General features: G+C 33.9%; 3 protein-coding genes across 7 annotated transcripts in view; all 3 read right to left on the reverse strand.

The window, feature by feature from the left end:
- LOC126621834 (protein DETOXIFICATION 40-like) overlaps positions 1–11,952 on the reverse strand; it is a 41,552-nt gene extending 29,600 nt beyond the window's left edge. The window contains exon 1 of the mRNA XM_050290422.1: positions 11,816–11,952. The gene's annotated coding sequence lies outside the window, so the exon portion shown is untranslated. The remainder of the gene's footprint in view (positions 1–11,815) is intronic.
- Positions 1–17,958, reverse strand: part of LOC126621837 (uncharacterized GPI-anchored protein At1g61900-like) — a 55,573-nt gene extending 37,615 nt beyond the window's left edge. Inside the window, exons 1-8 of one of the 4 annotated variants that reach the window (XM_050290431.1) lie at positions 17,537–17,956; positions 16,687–16,866; positions 15,973–16,581; positions 15,131–15,376; positions 14,994–15,005; positions 14,627–14,764; positions 14,426–14,470; positions 13,689–14,220 (exon numbers count right to left, since the gene is read on the reverse strand). In XM_050290431.1, coding sequence (XP_050146388.1) covers positions 14,150–14,220; positions 14,426–14,470; positions 14,627–14,764; positions 14,994–15,005; positions 15,131–15,376; positions 15,973–16,581; positions 16,687–16,866; positions 17,537–17,582 — 1,347 coding nt within the window. In that variant the 5' untranslated portion in view covers positions 17,583–17,956 and the 3' untranslated portion in view covers positions 13,689–14,149. Of the gene's footprint in view, positions 1–13,688; positions 14,221–14,425; positions 14,471–14,626; positions 14,765–14,993; positions 15,041–15,130; positions 15,377–15,972; positions 16,582–16,686; positions 16,867–17,536 lie in introns of those variants that run through there. The other 3 variants (XR_007623202.1, XR_007623203.1, XM_050290432.1) reach the window with 3 other exon arrangements.
- LOC126621836 (protein DETOXIFICATION 40-like) lies at positions 6,114–11,838 on the reverse strand. 2 transcript variants are annotated; one of them, XM_050290429.1, is made up of 7 exons: positions 11,462–11,838; positions 10,582–11,213; positions 9,923–9,979; positions 9,590–9,828; positions 6,725–6,843; positions 6,547–6,633; positions 6,114–6,382 (listed from the first exon to the last, which is right to left on the reverse strand). In XM_050290429.1, the coding sequence occupies exons 1-7, from the start codon at positions 11,774–11,776 to the stop codon at positions 6,305–6,307; spliced, it is 1,527 nt and encodes a 508-aa protein (XP_050146386.1). In that variant the 5' UTR covers positions 11,777–11,838; the 3' UTR covers positions 6,114–6,304. The 2 variants fall into 2 exon arrangements, with proteins under 2 accessions (XP_050146386.1, XP_050146387.1); XM_050290430.1 differs by having other exon boundaries at positions 10,582–11,218; positions 11,462–11,595.
- Positions 17,959–20,052: the final 2,094 nt, after the last annotated feature.

Genomic DNA, 20,052 nt, shown 5'->3' on the forward strand with positions numbered 1-20,052 from the left:
CCACGATGAGAAATAGTTATTAGCTGCAATCAGTTATGAGGCAACGACCAGAAGACCCCAGCCCTGTCATTGTCTCATTAAAATCAAACACGAGATACATTAGATAATGGTTGAAATACATTATGCAAAGAGTCTTTTAAGATAAATGTCAAAAGCATGCGTCAGCAAATTGTAATTCTAAATTGAAATATTTATACTGTTTGGTCCGTTTGTTAAAGAAAATTTTAACGAAAAGTTATCGGTACTGTTTACTTTAACAAAAAAATCATATTTTTATATTAAAAAAATCAATCATGCTACTATTCATTTTACCTTTTATTTTGTCATTATCATTAAAACTCAAAGTTTTCAAACAATTTTCATTCATTTTCATTTTGTTAAAAATATTTGAATAATTGCACATTTTATTATTTGGATATTATACAATCTTCAAAATTTGGATCCAAGTCCAACCCTTTTTTTTATCAATAATTAAAATACCATTTATGATTTATCAACCATCAATTGTAATTTTGTATACTCTTCTTGGTCCTCGGCTAGTACGACATATATTTGCTTATACTTTTGGTGAGTATGTATGATATGTAATTGTTACGTTTGGAACCGATGAGATGTCAAAAGTGTAATTAATTAAAGAAAAATTGTCCCCAAGTAAGGAACCTTATTAATTAATCAACACATTACAAATACAATAATTTTCCGTGCATGGCAAGTAAAATTGTCTAAAATTATATTCAAAAGAGATATCAAAAGTGTCAAATAGGATAAAAAGACAACAAGTTTCTTCCATCCCGATAAGTTTTACCTAAGGTGGAATTGACGCCTTGCCAAGCCTTTTTTTTTACAGCATAGCCTAGTAACGTCAAATCCATTAATTTGATTTATTTAATAAATGCCTTTCACAATCCACCAATCACATCCCGGACTCAAATCAATTTACACAATTTTTGCCATTTTTGTAATTAAGTCCTACAATATATAATGAAAAGAATAATTTTGACTCATTCTTTTGGAAACAAAGAAAATTTAACATCTAACTTCAAATTGCCAAGAAGGCAACCCAATGGAATGCCAATGATGTAGTAGCATCCCACGCTAACATATGCTACAAATGCTTGCCATCCACACCCAACGGCCACCCTTTTTTTTTTTTTTTATAACCAAAAAATGAAATATATCAAATAAAAAAGGGCCAAATTAAAAACAAAGGCAGATTTTAATTCCAACTGTAAAAGATAGGAGAATAAAAATTGAATTTAAACATGACCACATACGATTTTGATGTTCAACTACTAGCCCATCACATACGATGTTGAGTAGTAGGTGAAGATCCATATCATCAAATCAATTAAGTAATCGAGCAGCCACAGTTTATTGTAAATCTCACAAAATTAAGGTGATAAATCTAATATTTTACAATATTCTGCATTGTTTGTCTTAGTGACCAATTTTTCTCGTAGAGTCATCGATTTGCCTCATTATTTTTATTTTAATTGACATTATTACCTTTAATTTATTGGTCTTTTTCGCACACAGGACAAGATTTTTATCTTAATGGACATTATTCCTTCAGAGAGAGAAATAAATAAGTACTCGAACTAATGTCTTGTTTAAATTGATTACCATAAACCGACAGAATATTAGTCAATTGTTGTAGTCCAGATTCTCTCAATCAAGTTAATTAATCAACCATGCATATGCAAATCTTTACAACGTTGCTCTGATGGGTTGTCCGTATGCAACACTTTTTTACCTGTGTAGGATTCTATGAGCCACTCTTTTTTCCTCTTTCTTCTCTTTTATTTATTTATTTTTTTGTTTTTTATTTTTCATTTTATATAAATAAATGAATACAAAATGTTAACGTGATTAAGTATGAACATTTAAATTGAAGAAGAGTTAAGGGAAGAAAAAAAATGAGAGAGTAGAAAATTCGAATTCAATTTTCAACACGTTGAGTTGTTGACCTGGTAGGTAAAGCTGTGGTTTAATTTGTAAAAGTTTATTTTATGTAAGTGATGGCATGTATATACATAGGGAAATGATTTTTCGTACTTAATTTGTTGGGTTAAATAATAATTAAAGTGCATGAACAAAAGGAGGTGCGCATAAGGGGAAAACGAAGGTGCAAAATTATTTTTTATAATCTTTGAAACAGCGAGTCCCACAATATATAATAAAAAAAATAATGAGTGCTATTAGACCATTTCAGTGTCCTATTTTTCCATCTATATAATAAACACACACACCATAAAAATTAAAAAAAAAGTAAAATGTTATTTCTCCACCACAATTATTCCCAAAATAACCTTAATATATTTTGTTTAAATTTTTATTTTTTTAACAGAAAAGAATATAATTATAACATGAAAGGAAAACTAATGAAAATGGCTTGAAAACTTTGAGTTCTAACAATAAGAACAAAATAAAGGGTAAAGTGAATAGTACCAGGATTGACTTTTTAGTGTAAAAGTGTAGTTTTTCGTTAAAGTAAACAGTACTAGAAACTTTTCGTTAGAGTTCCCTAACATGAATTACACAACCACCAATCAAACGTCACTTGAAGGAAAATTCTACGCCTATATAATACAAATCTTTACAGACTTCTCAAGAATTAACTAGCAGCACAACTTGACAACTAACATACATTATCAGAAAATGTGTTAGTGTGTTCGCCGCGTGACCTTGGAACAAAAACTAACAAACTATTATGCAGTGTTGTTAGCGAATTTTTTGGCAATTATAAGACGAACATCATCAGATCTCCCTGCAAAGGCCCTCGAATTCCTAACCACTTTTCATCCTTTTTGGAAAAGTCTCAGATCTCACCACCAAGTCTCTTTCTCATTTGTTGAAGTTTCTCGCCTCACACTAGGCTTGGCAAACGAGTTGTGTCTGTCGTGTTCGTGTCATTTTCATGTAACACCTGTTATCTTAATGGGCCGTGTTGTGTCACATCCATTATGATCCTTAATAGGAACGGGTAAAGTGACCTAACCCGTTATGACCCGTTAAGATTTTTTTTTTCTTTCTTAAATTTGCACATACCACACATTGCCACATAAATATTACTTCAAAACATTAAAACACATTTGTTGTTTAAGTACTACATCTACACTCGAAAATAAGAGCCTAATAAACAAACATCCATACACTACTAGTCTATTACAAAATATTAAATGTGCAAGGATATGCAAAATGAAAGAGTTTTTGTTTTCAAGGTTGTGAAGCCTTTCTCAAAAGTTTAAACTTTGCCAATGGAACTCAAAGCTTGCATGTTATTCCTTTTAAATTTTCATCAATCATAATGACATAAGATTTTGTGGTATCCACTAGTGTAAATATTTTAAATTGAAGATCGAATTCCTTCACTGTATTCATATAGGGTCAAGGAGTGTAGTTGTAAAAAATCATCAAAATCGAAGTTAAAATAACCGTTAAATCGTGATTTTTCATTGATAACCGTAAAAAAGTTTTGTCCCGTTACTTGATTTCTGAATTTTTTTTTTTTTTGCAATTTTTGGCGTATGCGATCTTGAAGCATATACAAACAAGTTTGACTGTTGGATCGTTGAAATTAGTTTCGTAGAATGCGTATCTCATCAAAACGATAGATTCACTAACACTTGAAGTTTATTTATACTTTCATTAAGCATAACATAAGTTTTTGTGGTATCCATTAGTGTAAATATTTTAAATTGAAGATCAAATTCATTCATTGTATTCATATAGGATCAAGGAGTATAACTGTAAAAAATCATCAAAATCGGAGTTAAAATAACCGTTAAATCGTGATTTTTCGTTGATAACCGTTGAAAAGTTTTGTCCCATTACTTGATCTCTAAATGTTTTTTTTTTTTGCAATTTTTGGCATATGCGATCTCAAAGTATATACAAACATGTTTGATGGTTAGATCATTGAAACTAGTTTCGTAGAATGCGTATCTCATCAAAACAATAGATTTACTAACACTTAAGAGTTTATTTATACTTTCATTAAGTATAACATAAGATTTTGTGGTATCCACTAGTGTAAATATTTTAAATTGAAGATCGAGTTCATTCATTGTATTCATATAGAGTCAAGGAGTGTAGCTGTAAAAATCATAAAAATCGGAGTTAAAATAACCGTTAAATAGTGATTTTTCGTTGATAATCGTCAAAAAGTTTTGTCCCGTTACTTGATCTTTGAATGTTTGTTTTTTGCGATTTTTAGCGTATGCGATCTCGAAGCATATACAAACAAGTTTGACTGTTGGATCGTTGAATTTAGTTTCATAGAATGCGTATCCCATCAAAATGATGGATTCACTAACACTTAAAAGTTTATTCATACTTTCATTAAGTATAACATAAGATTTTGTGGTATCCACTATTATAAATATTTTAAATTGAAGATCGAGTTCATTCATTGTATTCATATAGGGTCAAGGAGTGTAAATGTAAAAAAGTATCAAAATCGGAGTTAAAATAACCGTTAAATCGTGATTTTTCGTTTATAATCGTCGAAAAGTTTTGTCCTGTTACTTGATCTCTGAATGTTTGTGTTTTGCAATTTTTGGCGTATGTGTTTTCGAAGTATATACAAACATGTTTGACGGTTGATCGCTGAAACTACTTTTGTAGAATGCGTATCCCATCAAAACAATAGATTCGCTAACACTTAAAAGTTTATTCATACTTTCATTAAGTATATCCACTAGTGTAAATATTTTAAATTGAAGATCAAGTTCATTTATTGTATTCGTATAGGGTCAATGAGTGTAACTGTAAAAAATCATGAAAATCGGAGTTAAAATAACTGTTAAATCGTGATTTTTCGTTGATAACCGTCAAAACGTTTTGTCCCGTTACTTAATCTCTAAATGTTTGTTTTTTTCGATTGTTGGCGTATGCGATCTTGAAGCATATACAAACAAGTTTGACGGTTGGATCGTAGAATGCGTATCCCATCAAAATGATAGATTCACTAACATTTAGAGTTTATTTATACTTTCATTAAGTATAACAAAAGATTTTGTGGTATCCACTAGTGTAAATATTTTAAATTGAAGATCGAATTCATTCATTGTATTCATATAAGGTCAATGAGTGTAGTTGTAAAAAATCATCAAAATGGGAGTTAAAATAACCATTAAATCGTGATTTTTCGTTTATAACTGTCAAAAAGTTTTGTCCCGTTACTTGATATTTGAATGTTTGTTTTTTGCAATTTTTGGCGTATGCGATCTCGAAGTATATACAAACATGTTTGACAGTTGGATCATTGAAACTAGTTTCGTAGAATGCGTATCCCATCAAAACAATAGATTCACTAACACTTAAGAGTTTATTCATACTTTCATTAAGTATAATAGTGTAAGTATTTTAAATTGAAGATCGAGTTCATTCATTGTATTCATATAAAGTCAAGGAGTGTAGGTGTAAAAAATCATGAAAATCGGAGTTAAAATAACCGTTAAATTGTGATTTTTCGTTGATAACTGTAGAAAAGTTTTGTCCCATTACTTGATCTCTGAATGTTTGTTTTTTGCGATTTTTTGTTGATGCGATCTCAAAGCATATACAAACAAGTTTGACGGTTAAATCGTTGAAATTAGTTTCGTAGAATTCATATCTCATCAAGTTCAATTGTGTGTATATATATTTATTAAGTAGATTTAAATTTATTTATTTTTTACGTATAACACTTAAAAAATTGAATAATAAGTATAGTTTTTAGGGGTATAAAATTGTTAAATTAATATATATATATAATTATTATAGTATTTTTTTAGGGTTATAAAATTATAAAATTAATATTTTACTTATCGTGTATCGTGTTATCCACATGTATACTCGAACCAACCTGTTATCTTAACAGGTGCTTATCAGGTTACCCGATTCGATACTGTGTCGATCAAAACATCTGTTAATTTCGTCTGGTATCAAAAATTGCCAAACCTACCTCACACACCCATTCCATCCTCCAACCTTTATGTCAATTGTAGCCCAAATCTTGCCCAGCCTCACTCCGACCCAAATGTCACACCCCACCACCATTATTTATTATTTTTTGTTTTTTCAAAATTTTAGTGATTAATAAAACAAAGATTTAAAAGTCTTCTTACAAATAGATAAATATGTTATTAATATTTTTATTAAATAATAGATGGGAAAATAAGATAATGATGTTGTAATATCAGCACTCAAAATAATTTGACCCGTCCTTTGGAAGAAAAAAAGAAGTAAATTTAGCTTCTAGTTTTAAATTCTCATGTGTCAAATCAAATTTGACAATGTAAATTTAACATCTCGAGATGCTCTAATTAATCAGAAGATCCTCATGAGAACGCTCCTCTTTGTCTTCCCAATTGTCCAAACGATTCCTTACCTTTTCAACCTGGAAAACAATTCGAATGTTATATAATATGTGCATGAACATATCCCTCTGCATGCATGAGGTAACTATATATTTGTGAACTCAAATATATATTATATATATAATATGGTTTGTTTAATTGACAATAAAACTAAAGATGTTTAATTATTTTTAATTAAGCCAACCTCTTTGTTCCAGTTAGTCCGAAATGTGACCCACATTAAGATAACAGTCTGCATAAAAGTACCTCCTATCATCCCAACCCATATTCCCTGAAGAAAAAAAAGAAAGATATAAATTGTAATTAAAACAACTACAATAGGAGAAATGTAAAGAAAAAAATGACATTAGAAGTTGAGATACCTGAGCTCCAAAGTCGAACTTGAAGCCAAGAAGGCAACCTAATGGAATGCCAACGATGTAGTAGCATCCCACGTTAACATATGCTACAAATGCTTGCCATCCACACCCAACGGCCACCCCTTTATGTTTAACCCATAAATGAAGTATCACATCAAAAAGGGCCAAAAAGAAAAGGCAGATTTTGGTTCCAACAGAAAAGGATAGGAGAATAAAAAAAGTAACTAAAATTAGGACCACGTAGGATTTGGATGTTCAACTACTAGTCCATCGCTAACGATGTTTAGGCCATCTCCAACCGAAGGCTGGCCAGAGGGCTCGTTTTAGCCCTCTGGCCCTCCAAGATTCTCCAAGATATTAATATTTTAATGAACAGTACAGGGCCATATTTGCCTCCGTCTCCAACCGAGGGCCAGAGGGCCAGAGGGCTCGTTTTAGCCCTATCACAAAAAACCGTCTCCAACCGAGGGCCAAACATAATTTATTATTTAAAAACTACAACTAAAATGTTGTTTAAGTTTCATGTTGTATAATTTTTATGTTGGTTAATTTTATTTAATGTTGTTTCATATTGTTTAATGTTGTTTCATGTTACTTAATTTAATTTAATGTTGTATAATGGCTTAGGAAGTTATAGGAAAAAAATAGAATTTAAAAAAAATATGAAACAAATTTTGTCAAATAGAAGTTATAGGAAAAAAAATGGAATTTAAAAAAAATATGAAACAAATTTTGTCAAATAGAAGTTATAGGAAAAAAATGGAATTTAAAAAACAATATGAAGTAAATTTTGTGAAATAGAAGTTATAGGAAAAAAAAATATGAAACAAATTTTGTGAAATAGAAGTTGTGAAATGGAAGTTATAGGAAAAAAATGGAATTTAAAAAAAACCAAATTTTGTGAAATAGAAGTTATAGGAAAAAATAGAAGTTATATGAAAAATGTTGTAAATAAAAAAGAATAATAATAATGTAAAAAAAAAAAAACAAATCAAATGCAACGGCTAGTAGCCGTTTCATTTGAATTTTTTTTAAAACAATCATGTCGGTTATAACCGACAGGAATACACCATTATTTATTATATTAAATAATAGCATGTATTCCTGTCGGTTATAACCGACAGGAATAACAAAATATTAAAAAAAAAAGAGCCAGCCCTCCAGCCCTCTCCGATCCCGTGGGGTCCTCCCAGATTCCAGAGCCCTCTGGCCTAGCCCTCGGTTGGAGACGGTTTTAGGGCTATTTTCGGCCCTCTGGCCCTCTGGACCCTTCGGTTGGAGATGGCCTTAGTAGGAGAAGATCGATATCATCGGGCTAAGTAAGGAATCAAGGTTAGTGCTATTCACAATTATTTTCACTTTTTGCACATTTTAAAAAAAATTTGACCATCAAAATAAATGAATTAAAGAAAATCAATAACAAAAAATTTAAAAAAGTATGTGAGAGATTAAAATGGGAGTGTAGATAGCACTTACTTGAAGTAATTAAGCAGCCACAGTTTATTGTAAAACATCACAACATTAAGGTGATAAATTATCGAATATTCTACTAGGGAAATGATTTTCACTCTTTTTAATTTCTCACACATCTCTTTATTTATAGCTATCAAATTGAATAAATTAAACAAAATCTTATTCAGCATGATGCTTACTGAACCTCGACTATAATTAAATAAGGATGTGTAAGAAATTAAAATGATATTACTCATTTTCCATTTATATTGTCCGTGTAAAAGAAATTTGGCCACTAATGACTTTTTGTCTCGTAGAGTCATCTCTCATTATTTTTATCTTCTTGACATCATTCTTTAATTTGTAAGTCATTTTGCATAGCCAAGTACCACCTTCCTTCAAATCATCTCCAACCCTTAGGTTAAAATGTAAAATTTAAAATTTAAAATTTTTAATCTAAAAAATTTAGGTTATAACTCAGAAATAGTTTTTCTCTTCCAACCCTTATGGGTTAAATTTTTAGCCCATGATTATTAAAGAATGAATTTAGAATAATTTTTTTCTTAAAAACTTAAAAAAAATAATTATGTAGACTATTTTAATTTAATTTTTTGAACATTTTAACCTAAAAATATTTAGATTCCAATAAATATTGAAAAATCATTAAACTAGCACCATAAAACTCATGGAACACTACGAAAGAATATAAAACACATAAAATAATTTTTTAATTACTTCAACCGTTGAATTTAAATTTGGACCGTTAGATTTTTTTTTTACCGTTAAATTTGATCAAATTAGATCTTACCAGTTGAATTCAATGATTTTATAATATAAAACTAAAAAAATACACATATATGGTGGGCTAGCCTCACTTAGGGGGGATCCTGATCTAAATTTATTCCATAAATGAGTTTTAGGTTTTAACTCATATTTGTCCTTAGAATTGAAGCAAGTTGGGGTCAATTTAGAATATAAAATTTGAATTTTACTTCAAAAATTGGAGTAGGTCTCAAAGGGAGACAAAGATATACTCATTTAAAAAGTCTTGCTTAAACGTGATAAACATTACCGACAGAATTTTTGTCAGTTATCTCTTATTCAAGTTAATCAACCATGCATGCAACTGTTTACACCGGGCTCATATGGGTTAATTGTCTGTATGCAGAATTTTCCTTTCATGGCTAAATTTTCAACATATTGACTAGGTAGGTAAAGTTATGGTTTAATTTGTAAAGTTTATTTTATTTAAGTGAATGCATGTATATACATAGCAAAAGGATTCTTGTACTTTATTTTGTTGGGTTAAATAAGTTAATTAGTAATTAAAATGTATAAACAAAAGGAAGAGTGCAGAAGAAGAAAACGAATGTGCAAAAATTATTTCCTATATATTTAACGTGAAATTTCACTTACCTGACAAAACAAGTTGAATACTGTTGAGAATGATAGATATTGCAACATAAGGAGAAAGTTCTGAGACTGCGTTAGAGACTGTTTCCCCCTCAGTGAAAATGTAACTTATGACATCTCGCAATGCAAGTACAATTATGGCACAGACCACCGAGATGAGGAAGGAGCTTGAAGTTGCCATCACAACTGCAAATGCAGCCGCTTTTGGATGCCCAGCCCCAAGCTCATTCCCGACCCTCACACTGCATAAATAAGTCAGGGGGATTATAGTTTAGGGTCTTGTTAGTTTAAGTAAATAATTAAGTAGTCCCCAAATAATTATGTATATCAACTCACCTTGCAGCAGCATTGAACCCCACAGAAACCATGAACACCCATCCAGTTATGGCCATGCTGCATTATTTAAATATTCCATTAGAGAAAAGGAAAAAAAAAAAAAAAAAGCTGCAAAATTGACTTGGTCAGAACACAATTATTAGATTAGGGGTGTATTCAATTAGGATTCTGAGAGAGTTTCAGGAAATTAACAATTCCAGGAGTATTCAATTAGGATTTTAAATGATTATCTGAAATTATAGGTGTATTCAATTAGAATTTCAAAATAGTTTATTAAAATCCTTAGAAATCCAGATGTATTCAATTAAGATTTTAAAAATGTTTATAACATTCCAGGTGTATTCAATTAGAAATTGATTTTAAAGAATTTGAGAAAGTTAAAGAATTATAGGGAATTTGAGAGATTTCGTAGTGTATTTTAAGTATCCACAAATCTCACATCTTCCCATGAGATTTCGAGGGAATTGAATCAAAATTTTATATGGAATCTTTACAAATCAATTAAACTTCATAAAAATCCATGGATTTATAAATCCATTAAAATCTCTCACATTCTCAATTGAATACACCCCCTAAAGACATTAAAAAATTGATCATTACAACAATTATGGATTTGTAAAAGTGATTAATTTGGCAAATTTTCTTAATTTGGTGCTTACCAGATAGAGAGGGCGTCCAAGGCAATTTCAGCATCTTGAAGCAACCCAGCAATCAAAACTATAATTTGATAATACCAAGTCTCAAGGCATAACATTACGGCCGATGCTGCAGACAACTTAAAAAATCTCCAAAGACCGGAAAATGCCCTAATGCTAAAACCTCTCCATGTATGCTTGCACCTTGGAGTCCAAACAATGTACACAAACTGTGCCACCACTATAATCCACCATGAAAAACTCAGCATCAACGCCGCACCCAGCAAACCCCAATCCAGTTTGTACACCACCACCCAGCTTAACACTATGTGCACCACAAGTGCACCTGCTGAGATGTAGGCACTAGGGAACACTATGCTCTGGGCTTGGAGGAATTTTTGTATGGGGAAATTGCAAGCGTAGGCAAATATTTGAGGGATCAGACCGTATACGAAAACCGCGGCTGCGGCTGAGATGGAGGCTGATTCACCTAGGGCTAGCAAGAGGGGCTTGGAGAAGATGTAAATTATCATAAGTGGGATCCCAGTTGCCAGGAGGAGGATTGTTGATCTCTGCATGTATATGCCCAGCATTTCATATTTATGTGCTCCATAGGCTTGACCACATAGAGTTTCTACAGCACTACCCATACCAAGCTGCACTAAAAACACATGTTACTTGTATATCTGATTCGTGACCGAAGACAATATGATATATGTTATGTTGACAGACTGTAAATTTGAATCATTAATCCAGTTAATAATGTAATTTTTGGTTAAACATGCATGTGGTAATTAACAATAGCACACCATGAAACATATCTGACAAAAGAACTTTACCAATCAACTTCGTGCTTCGAAAATCAAATTAGTGTTAACAGGGTAAGTTGAATTATTATGTATACCATGAGGCCAAAGGCGAAAACTTGAATCCCAATGTTGCCAAGAGATGAGGCAGCAAGTTCAAGATTGCCAAGATGACCACAGAAGATTTGGGTGGACATGGTTATAACATTGTTGAGCAAGTAAACCACCACCGCCGGAGCTGCCAGGCGATACAGGGTCTTCGTCTCGAGCCACGTGGCCGTTCGGAGACGCTGGAAGTATGAGAACTCAGTGTTGTTTAGTGTGTCTTCCAGTTCCGAGCTTACTATCTGCTGTAATGATGTTTTGGGAACTAACATGGGCCCAGAGAGATCATTATCACTTGAGTACTCCATGCTAGCAAGAAATCTCTCTGTCTCTCTCTCTCTCTAGACAATGTACAAGAGAGCAAGAGGTCCTTTCTTGTGATTTGTCAAGCCGTCTACAAGCTACTTATACATACCATATGGCATGACAAATTTTTCGCAAGAAAAAAGGAAAAATAAAATGCTAAAAAATAAAATGAATCAAAACCATCAATATTATTAAGAAAACTTACGGATTCTAATAATAAAGGTTAATAACAGAGAGATTAAATTTATAGATAAAATTTTACTATTTCTTTTTGTTTTATTATTTTTATAAACAAATAATATAAAATATTAACGTGACTTAATCATGACCACACAAAACAGGAAGGCACGGAGAAGTCACCGAAATGGGAGGGCAAACAATCCAAGTCCTACAAGAAAACCGTGTGCTTGCTTTACAGAAACCGTGTGCTCTGTGCTTACAGTGCTGAGTGCTGACAAAAGTTGTATAGCACATGGGTACTTGTGCTTTCTAAAGACAAATCTCTCTCTCTCTCTGTCTCATCTCTCTCTATAACCCAGAAGGCAGAAACCACCTAATTTCATCTCCTCTTTGTTCTGACTTCTCAGCCTCTCTCTCTCCCACCGTCGAATTCTTGCACCTCCATGCTGCTCTGCTTTCTTCCTCTCTTCCTCCAAATCAGACTCGCTCTCTCCCTCTTCTTGCACCTCCATGAACCCGCGGAGCATTCCTTTCCTTCACTCCAAAGCTTGGCTGCAGACGGTTCCTTGAAAGCTCGAAGAAAAGTCGACGCGCTGCTTCGATTACTGAACAGGTGCTGCATCCAATCTCACCACCAGATATTCTGTCTCTCTTTCATAGCCATGGCACGGCAATCGCAGCAAGTTCTGCGCAGCGCTTCTTCATCGTCACAATATTCCTACCAATTCTTTCCAAACCCTGGCTTCTTCAATCCCCACCGCACCATCTCCGCCGCCCAATATCAGATTAAAAAAAAAAAAATCATGGAAAAAACCGAACCGGACCAAAACCGAACTGAAAAAAAACAAAACCGAAAAAAATTAAATCGATTCGATTAAAAAATTGAACCGTTTTGAACCGAACCCAACCCTAATCCATATCCCAAGCTAATAGTTTGTCTTTGCTTTATTTGTTTGATGAATCAAATCAGAGGGATACAAAGACAGAGAGGCATATTAATTCATTGTGGCAAATTCAAGAAAATGAAGCATAACGAATCAAATTTGACAACGTTCTGTGCTGGGACTTGTATTTTTTCTTTTACATATGAAAAGTTTAGAGCGCAAAATAAAATTTTTGGAATGTCATTAACAATTTCATTACATTGTTCATGTGGGTCTTTATCACTTCATGATAAAAATAGAGTAGTGTTATTCATATACCCGTGTTAGTTTTCGTTGTTTGATAATCTTTAATTTATTCGATTCAATGATTAGAAATTAAGAAAAATGTAAAGGAGGTAAAGTACAGTGTGCGGATAACATCACCCAAAAGCATTGATGAGAAAGCATGCATTTTTTTTTTTGAATAAACGATACCATTTACACTAAAAGTTTGAATAAACGATACCATTTACACTAAAAGGGTGTGCGAATAACATCACCCAAAAGCATTGATGAGAAAGCATGCATTTTTTTTTTTGAATAAACGATACCATTTACACTAAAAGTTTGAATAAACGATACCATTTACACTAAAAGGGTGACAGTGGACTTATTCTCACAATGAACTAGCAATAATGTGATTCAGATTCGCTTTTGTCGGGAATCGAACCTAAGACATCTTACTTACAAATGAAGAGGAAAACCACTAGACCGTAGTACTAAGTGACAAAAATCATGCATCTTAATTCATCTGAACGTAACTCAAATTTTCTGGTCAATAGACTCGAAAACTGGAAAGCCATGAGAGAGGTAAGCTTTCAAAATCAGTAGATTCATTTATCAATCTAATCTAAACTAGGCAAACTAGCAATACTCTCACATTACACATTTCCCATGACAGACGTGAGTTATACCAGTTGGCCAATGCAGTTATACCAGTTGGTAAATGAGTACAATACATGGTCCGAGTTGGTCCATCACTTGTAAAAGAAGTAAAGATTATACTTTGGCTGCCATCTAAGTTTACAATATAATTAACCACCCCCGATTTCCTAATTTTTTACAGAAATTTTATCACAGAAGCAAGAAAGAATCATGAATCAGTAGGATTGGAAGCACAAACTTGAAGTCAGATTGCCGTAGATCATAGCTTCTCTCCCCAGTTTTCACGACAATCTTATATCGATTAGCTTGGGGTGACTTGTATAAACGACGGACCAACCATGAATTTTCCTTCCAAGGACTGGCGCGTTTTCCTCAAGGGAAACTTATTTACAGAAGCATCATAAGGACCGTCCCGGAAGCAAGGAGTAGAGAAAGCATCACATTATCATGGTACAGACCTGGAGACCGTGAGAGCATATGTTTTAAGATTAAACTCACAGCCCAAAGAGCTCAATGTACATAATACTCGAAGAGTTCTGCGACTAGTTTCCTAAGAATTTTCATAAGGATAAACAAACTTAACATGCCTTACATACTGCACATGGGGACTGCTGAAATAAACGAAATTATCACCAAGGAAGATTAACGAATGAACCTACTCACCATTTCCAGCAGATGCTGCTGCAGGAAGTGCAGGAATCTTGACATCTGGAATTCGGACAAATCAGGCAGAAATCATGAGAGCACTACTAAAAGAAAAATACAGCCTTATGAAAAAGTAGTGCCAATTTGAATATGTAATGGGATTGCAAATGCAGGGTACTCCATTGAATGAATAAACGCTAAGAGCTTGCTTGCACATACTTTTACTGCACGAGGACGCTGCCCCTTGAGAGGTGGGCCATGGAGCTGGAATGTTATCATTCAAATCACAAAGGAAGCTGACTCCTGAACTGTCAAATGCTGCATCGGAAGGCAGGCTCGGCAAAAGACATCCAGACACTATGATGCAAAAGCATAACGAAAGACCAGTTTACAAGATTAGAAGAAGAAACGAGCAAAAAGCACTGGTATGGAATTATTGACAACTCAACCATCATTGGCAAAGTCAACATTAGTTATTCTGACAATAAATTCAAAAACGCAACTTTTTCTTCTGGGTAATTTTTTATTTATTTTTCTTTGAGTATGCTAATATAATGGGTGATACAAACGAAAGTAAATTTATTACCTTGATTTCCAACTGAGTTGTGCAAATCCATCCCCAAATGATTTTGACATGTATAAAGCACACAAAATCTGTATTAGCACCATGGTAGGCTGTTTATTGTTTGGTAAAGAAAATGCAGGAACAGAGGAAGCACTAACCTTGAAGAGAGAAATCCTTGAGGCTTATACGACATAGGCTATACACATCTTCGATAATATTTGACTTTCTTAACTTCATTCCCAGTGATGCAGCACAATCCAAAGCTTGCAAGTTGGTTATGAGACTCTGCTTTTGCAAGTGGGCCACATAGCTCTCCATGGCAGTACAACATGCAGTCCGGTTACTTATCCCATTCCCACAACCCATTGCAACATGCTTCATGTCAGGGAAAACCAGGGGGCAAGCTGAAGTGAACACCAGATAGAAATACACGATCAGATACTCCAATCGAAGATTGGCATCTCCAAGTAAAATCAAACCAATACAAGATGCAGAGCAGAAACACAAACTAGTATTCTTTCTATCGCTCGATTTCTATTTCTCTCTCACATAAAAATCACATATAATAAACAACATTTACAAGATGGGAGTAAGCCCCGAATATGATGAAGGCAGACGGCTAGAACTTCAATGATATCTCTTATATGACTGATCCGTATTCATAGAGGTGACAATCCACCTATAGAAGTGCCAAGAAAATTCCTTCCAATACAGAAAGCAAGAGACTGGTAAAATCATAAAAATAGGAGAGACAGTCTATAAGAAGATATATGTAATAATATATTTCCTTGACCACTGGCACTAATTCATCGATACAGTTTTAGGAGACAACTCTAAGAAACTTCTAGATAAATGTATGAATATCCCATTTTTAACTAGTTAACATAATAACTATAATTTTCCATTTTTCTGTTTAGAAAAAATAAGAACTAAAAGATAAAAGAAAAGTACAGAATTTGATGGAGGTCCTATGTAGCACCATGTTTTACTATAAACTCACCCTTGTTAATCTTGCAATTAGATAGTCCCCTTAGAACTTCCTTGGCACGAGAAGGACTGAGTTTACTTGCCAGCCACCGGAGGACAATATTTTTGCAGTCATTGACTTTACTTAATCGATCCGGTAAGAGATCATGAGCACCATCTGTGCTCAAAAGATCAGAAGCTTTCGATGCAATCCTTGTAGCAGCCTCTAATATGGCATTCTCACAAGTTTGAGCGCAACATTCTTTCACAGGATCAATCTTCTCACAAGCGGCAAGCAACTTTGAAGTATCAACTGTATCCTCAAACTCATTAACATCAAAAACTGGGCAAGATGCATCAGTCAGATTTGATGAATGAACCGAGCATATTTGTGCAAGACTGTCATTTGCACCCTGGCCCACCAAAATCTGTTCAATATCTGATAGACAGTGTTTAGCAGTCGTTCCATTTAAAGCAAGAACATTGGTTTCTTTACTGGATTGACCAACAAGAATTGTGAGAGTGGCTTCCAACTGTGGACAACACATTACATTAGCCAGTAATGGTGCAAAAACAGACCAGCAATCAATTGAGGTCACACTCATCAAACTCTCAGCAACACTGAAGTTTAGTCTACAGAGTCCTGCAGGCACGGATCAACGAGAAAAGTATGTAACTTGAGAACCAAACCACAGAATGCCAAGGGGAATTTAGTTTAACTGGAGCAAATAAGGAGGGAGGGCGGAACCTGATAATTTTGGGACGGTGGTATTAGTATATGGTGCCAATGGTGAAGGAGCAAGAAGGGGAAGAAAGGGCTGAGGAGTCGCTGTAGGAGATATCAATGGTAACATAGAATCTTCTTGCTTAATCGACAAGACTGGATCTTTAAGATAATCTAACGTGCTGCAACAACATATATGGAGACCTATAAAACGAAAAGCAAAGAGCATTGGTAAGTAATGATAAAAAAGAAAAACTACACAAATCACAATCAGAAAAGTTTTAGACGCATAACTTCCTAATGAATTTTAGAGCAGTTCTAAAGCCATAGACAAACCAGTCCGGCGCCAAAGGCAACTAATGAATTTTAGTTATAAGGTATGTGACTCTATGAACACAAGTAGTGTCGATGAACTAATAATGTAGCAAAATATCAATTACGGTGAAATCTTAAATCCGCAGTTGTGCACTAACGTATGCCTAACTTACTCAAACAGCAATCAAAACCCTAACACAACCTTGGATATCATAATTCACTCTAAACAGTTACTAGAAGCGCTATGCCTTACAATAAGCACTAGATTCAAAGTTCACGACAAGAACAGGACTTCAATAATCCGATAACCAAATGCATCATATATTCTTTGCAAACTGAAATCAAGATCAATGATGTTTCACAAAATCTGAGGTGCACATCATACCAAAGATCACATTTTTTCGAATAAAAAAGCACAAATCTTTCACAAAACCCAGTTGCACCAATCCAACTTAAGCAATTATAACCATGACCCGGAAGGCAATACTCAATTTGTTTGCAAAATTAAACAAAACCCAGTAGAACAGAAAGAAAAAGAAAAAAAAAGTTAGAAACTCACTTAGGAACAGGATAAAGATGTGGGCAGTGAGCCTCAGAAAAACCATTTCCTTCCTGCCTTCAATTTCCTTGCTCCCAAAAAGTGAAACCAGAGAGAGAGAGAGTCTTTCTGGTCCAAAGAGAGAGAGAGTGAACTGCAGCGTTTTCAAGCTTCAGACTTGGAATTCAGAGAAGGGTTCTTCAGGTGAGGAAATGGAGGAGGAGACATTGTGGGAAGAGGAAGATGGGGGGAGAGGTAGATAGAGAGGGAGGGGACTGAGGAGCAGAGGAGGAGGAGGAGGAGGAGGAGGAGCCATGAATGAGCTTGGAAGTGGGGCGGGGCCCACAGAAGCAGTAATGGCTGTCGTGAGTAGGCCCCACAGTGAACAGCATACTCGGATAGAACTGCACTGGTGCATTAACGCCATCCATTGCCTTTTTCTCCCTCCCCACCCCACAACTGGCAACTCCCACTTTCTACACCAGCTATTTCGCACGCCTGACACGTGTGAAAGTTCCGTGCATTGTGGTGGTTGTTCGGGATAATTAAAGCGGGAAGAAGATCCTTTTCGGATTTCTTCTATCAAGGTCATAGAATCAAGTTATCTGAAACTTTAAAATTTAATTTAACGGTTAAAATTATTATAATTTTTAAAGAAAGTCTCTATTTTTAGCTGTTAGATCAAATTTCAAGAATCCGAATCACTTAATCCGGTAATTTTAGTGAACTTCGGATCTCTTTCCATTAAAGTGGCCATTGCTCTCAAATTTTCTGGTGCTCATTTGTGTAGGCAATGAAATTGAGAAGATGCGGAACACTATTTTTTAACAATTTTTTTAATTAAAGATATTATGTTGGTGTGGTATAGATTTTATGTAAGATTTTATGCAAAATTTAACTGTCGATTTTTTTAACTATTTTCTCGTACCTTAAAAAAGGTAAAATTGTATGTTATGATTGTTTCAATTTTTTAACTTGAGGAATGCTTAGAGATTCTCTCAAAAGTATAATTTTCTATGGGCTTCCTGTCATTTTAATTTTTTTGCACAATATTTTCCAGTGTTAGCACGCTAATTAACGTTAAAATGTGAGGTGACAGATAATCCATAAAAAGTCTCAGTTTTAAATTAATACCCTTAACATTTCTCTTTTCACTTTGTACGATACCACTTTTCTTTTGATCAGACTGAAATTTTTTACAAAGTATTTTAATGAGGTCACTTTGTGCCCCTTGTTTTCTTTTTCTTGAAACAAACATGATATTGCATTATTTTCTTTTTTCTTGAATTGCATAACTAGTAATTTGATTTTAAATGGTAAATAAGTGGGTTGGGTTTTTAGAGTAAAGTTGAAGCTTGATATTGGGTCATTTCTAACTTTTATGATGGCTTATGATCCGTTATTGTTTTGTTTTGAAAAGCAAGGAGAATGATGAGCATGATTGATGTGAAGGAGAATCCTAATGATGTGCATTATGCCGTGGAAGTAGGGAATCCACACCTTGTCTCCAACCATAAGCAATACATGATTGAGATATAAAGAGGTGAAGCATCAACTTTCACTAGTTATGAAGAGGACTCCATTGAACAATATCCTTCCAAGTGACAATAGGAAGCTCATGGAATAAAGTTTCCAATATCCCTCCAATCAAAACATGTTAGTCTTTTTATTTGGGAAATTTGTTGAATTTGTATGTGTCATAAGCTCAACCAAACAAACATCAGGTGAAAATTAGTCTAGCCAAAGTCCACGTGCAAAGTCTTCTTACTACGGTTCGAGTGGTTCCCTGTCCGTCAACTTCTAATGCCGCCGGCTCTAGCTGTGTTTTTCAACTCCAATAGATGTTGATCTTACTAGACTATGCCCTCATGTCCGATCTTCTTCTCCATTTTCTAACCATTGCTATCCGTCCATCCTCCACAATTCCGATCTCCCACATCTTTCGATTTGTTTTTGGTTTTGGGCTTAAACTCTTGTTCGGGCTCTTTTGTTTTTGCTTGGAAGGTCCATTTTTGATTTGTCCCTTTATTAAAAACAAACAACATCAGGTGAAGGATTACTTAGGATCAAGCCCACAAAGATATTAGACTTGGGCGGCTATAAAATTATATTTTAAAGACCCTAAAATCAAGAGAAAACTTTAACACGTCACTTGGTCATGTCATTTGTAAGGTATTTTCGCAAACAATCAAGACTCTCTTCTTTTAGGCATCATGCCCAGCCCTTCGCTTGTGAGAGTTTCCTTTCGAATGATGACGTGATCATGTCCTATTGAAGATTTTTTTTTCCTAAATCACTAGGAACTTAAAAAAAAAGAAGTAAATAATAAAAGAAATATTAATCTTCATATATATATATATGTGCATAGACTACAAATGAAATTGTATATATAAACATATTTGAATCTGTAGATATAAGAAAGGAAGAATTAAAAAGAGTCATCACAATAGAAATTTCATTTCTGGCCTAAAATCTATGGTCTAAAGCTATTCCTCATGAAAACCATTACATGGTGATATTGACGATGAACTAATTAA

This window comes from Malus sylvestris, chromosome 5, assembly GCF_916048215.2.
Source record: "Malus sylvestris chromosome 5, drMalSylv7.2, whole genome shotgun sequence".
NCBI lineage: Eukaryota > Viridiplantae > Streptophyta > Magnoliopsida > Rosales > Rosaceae > Malus > Malus sylvestris.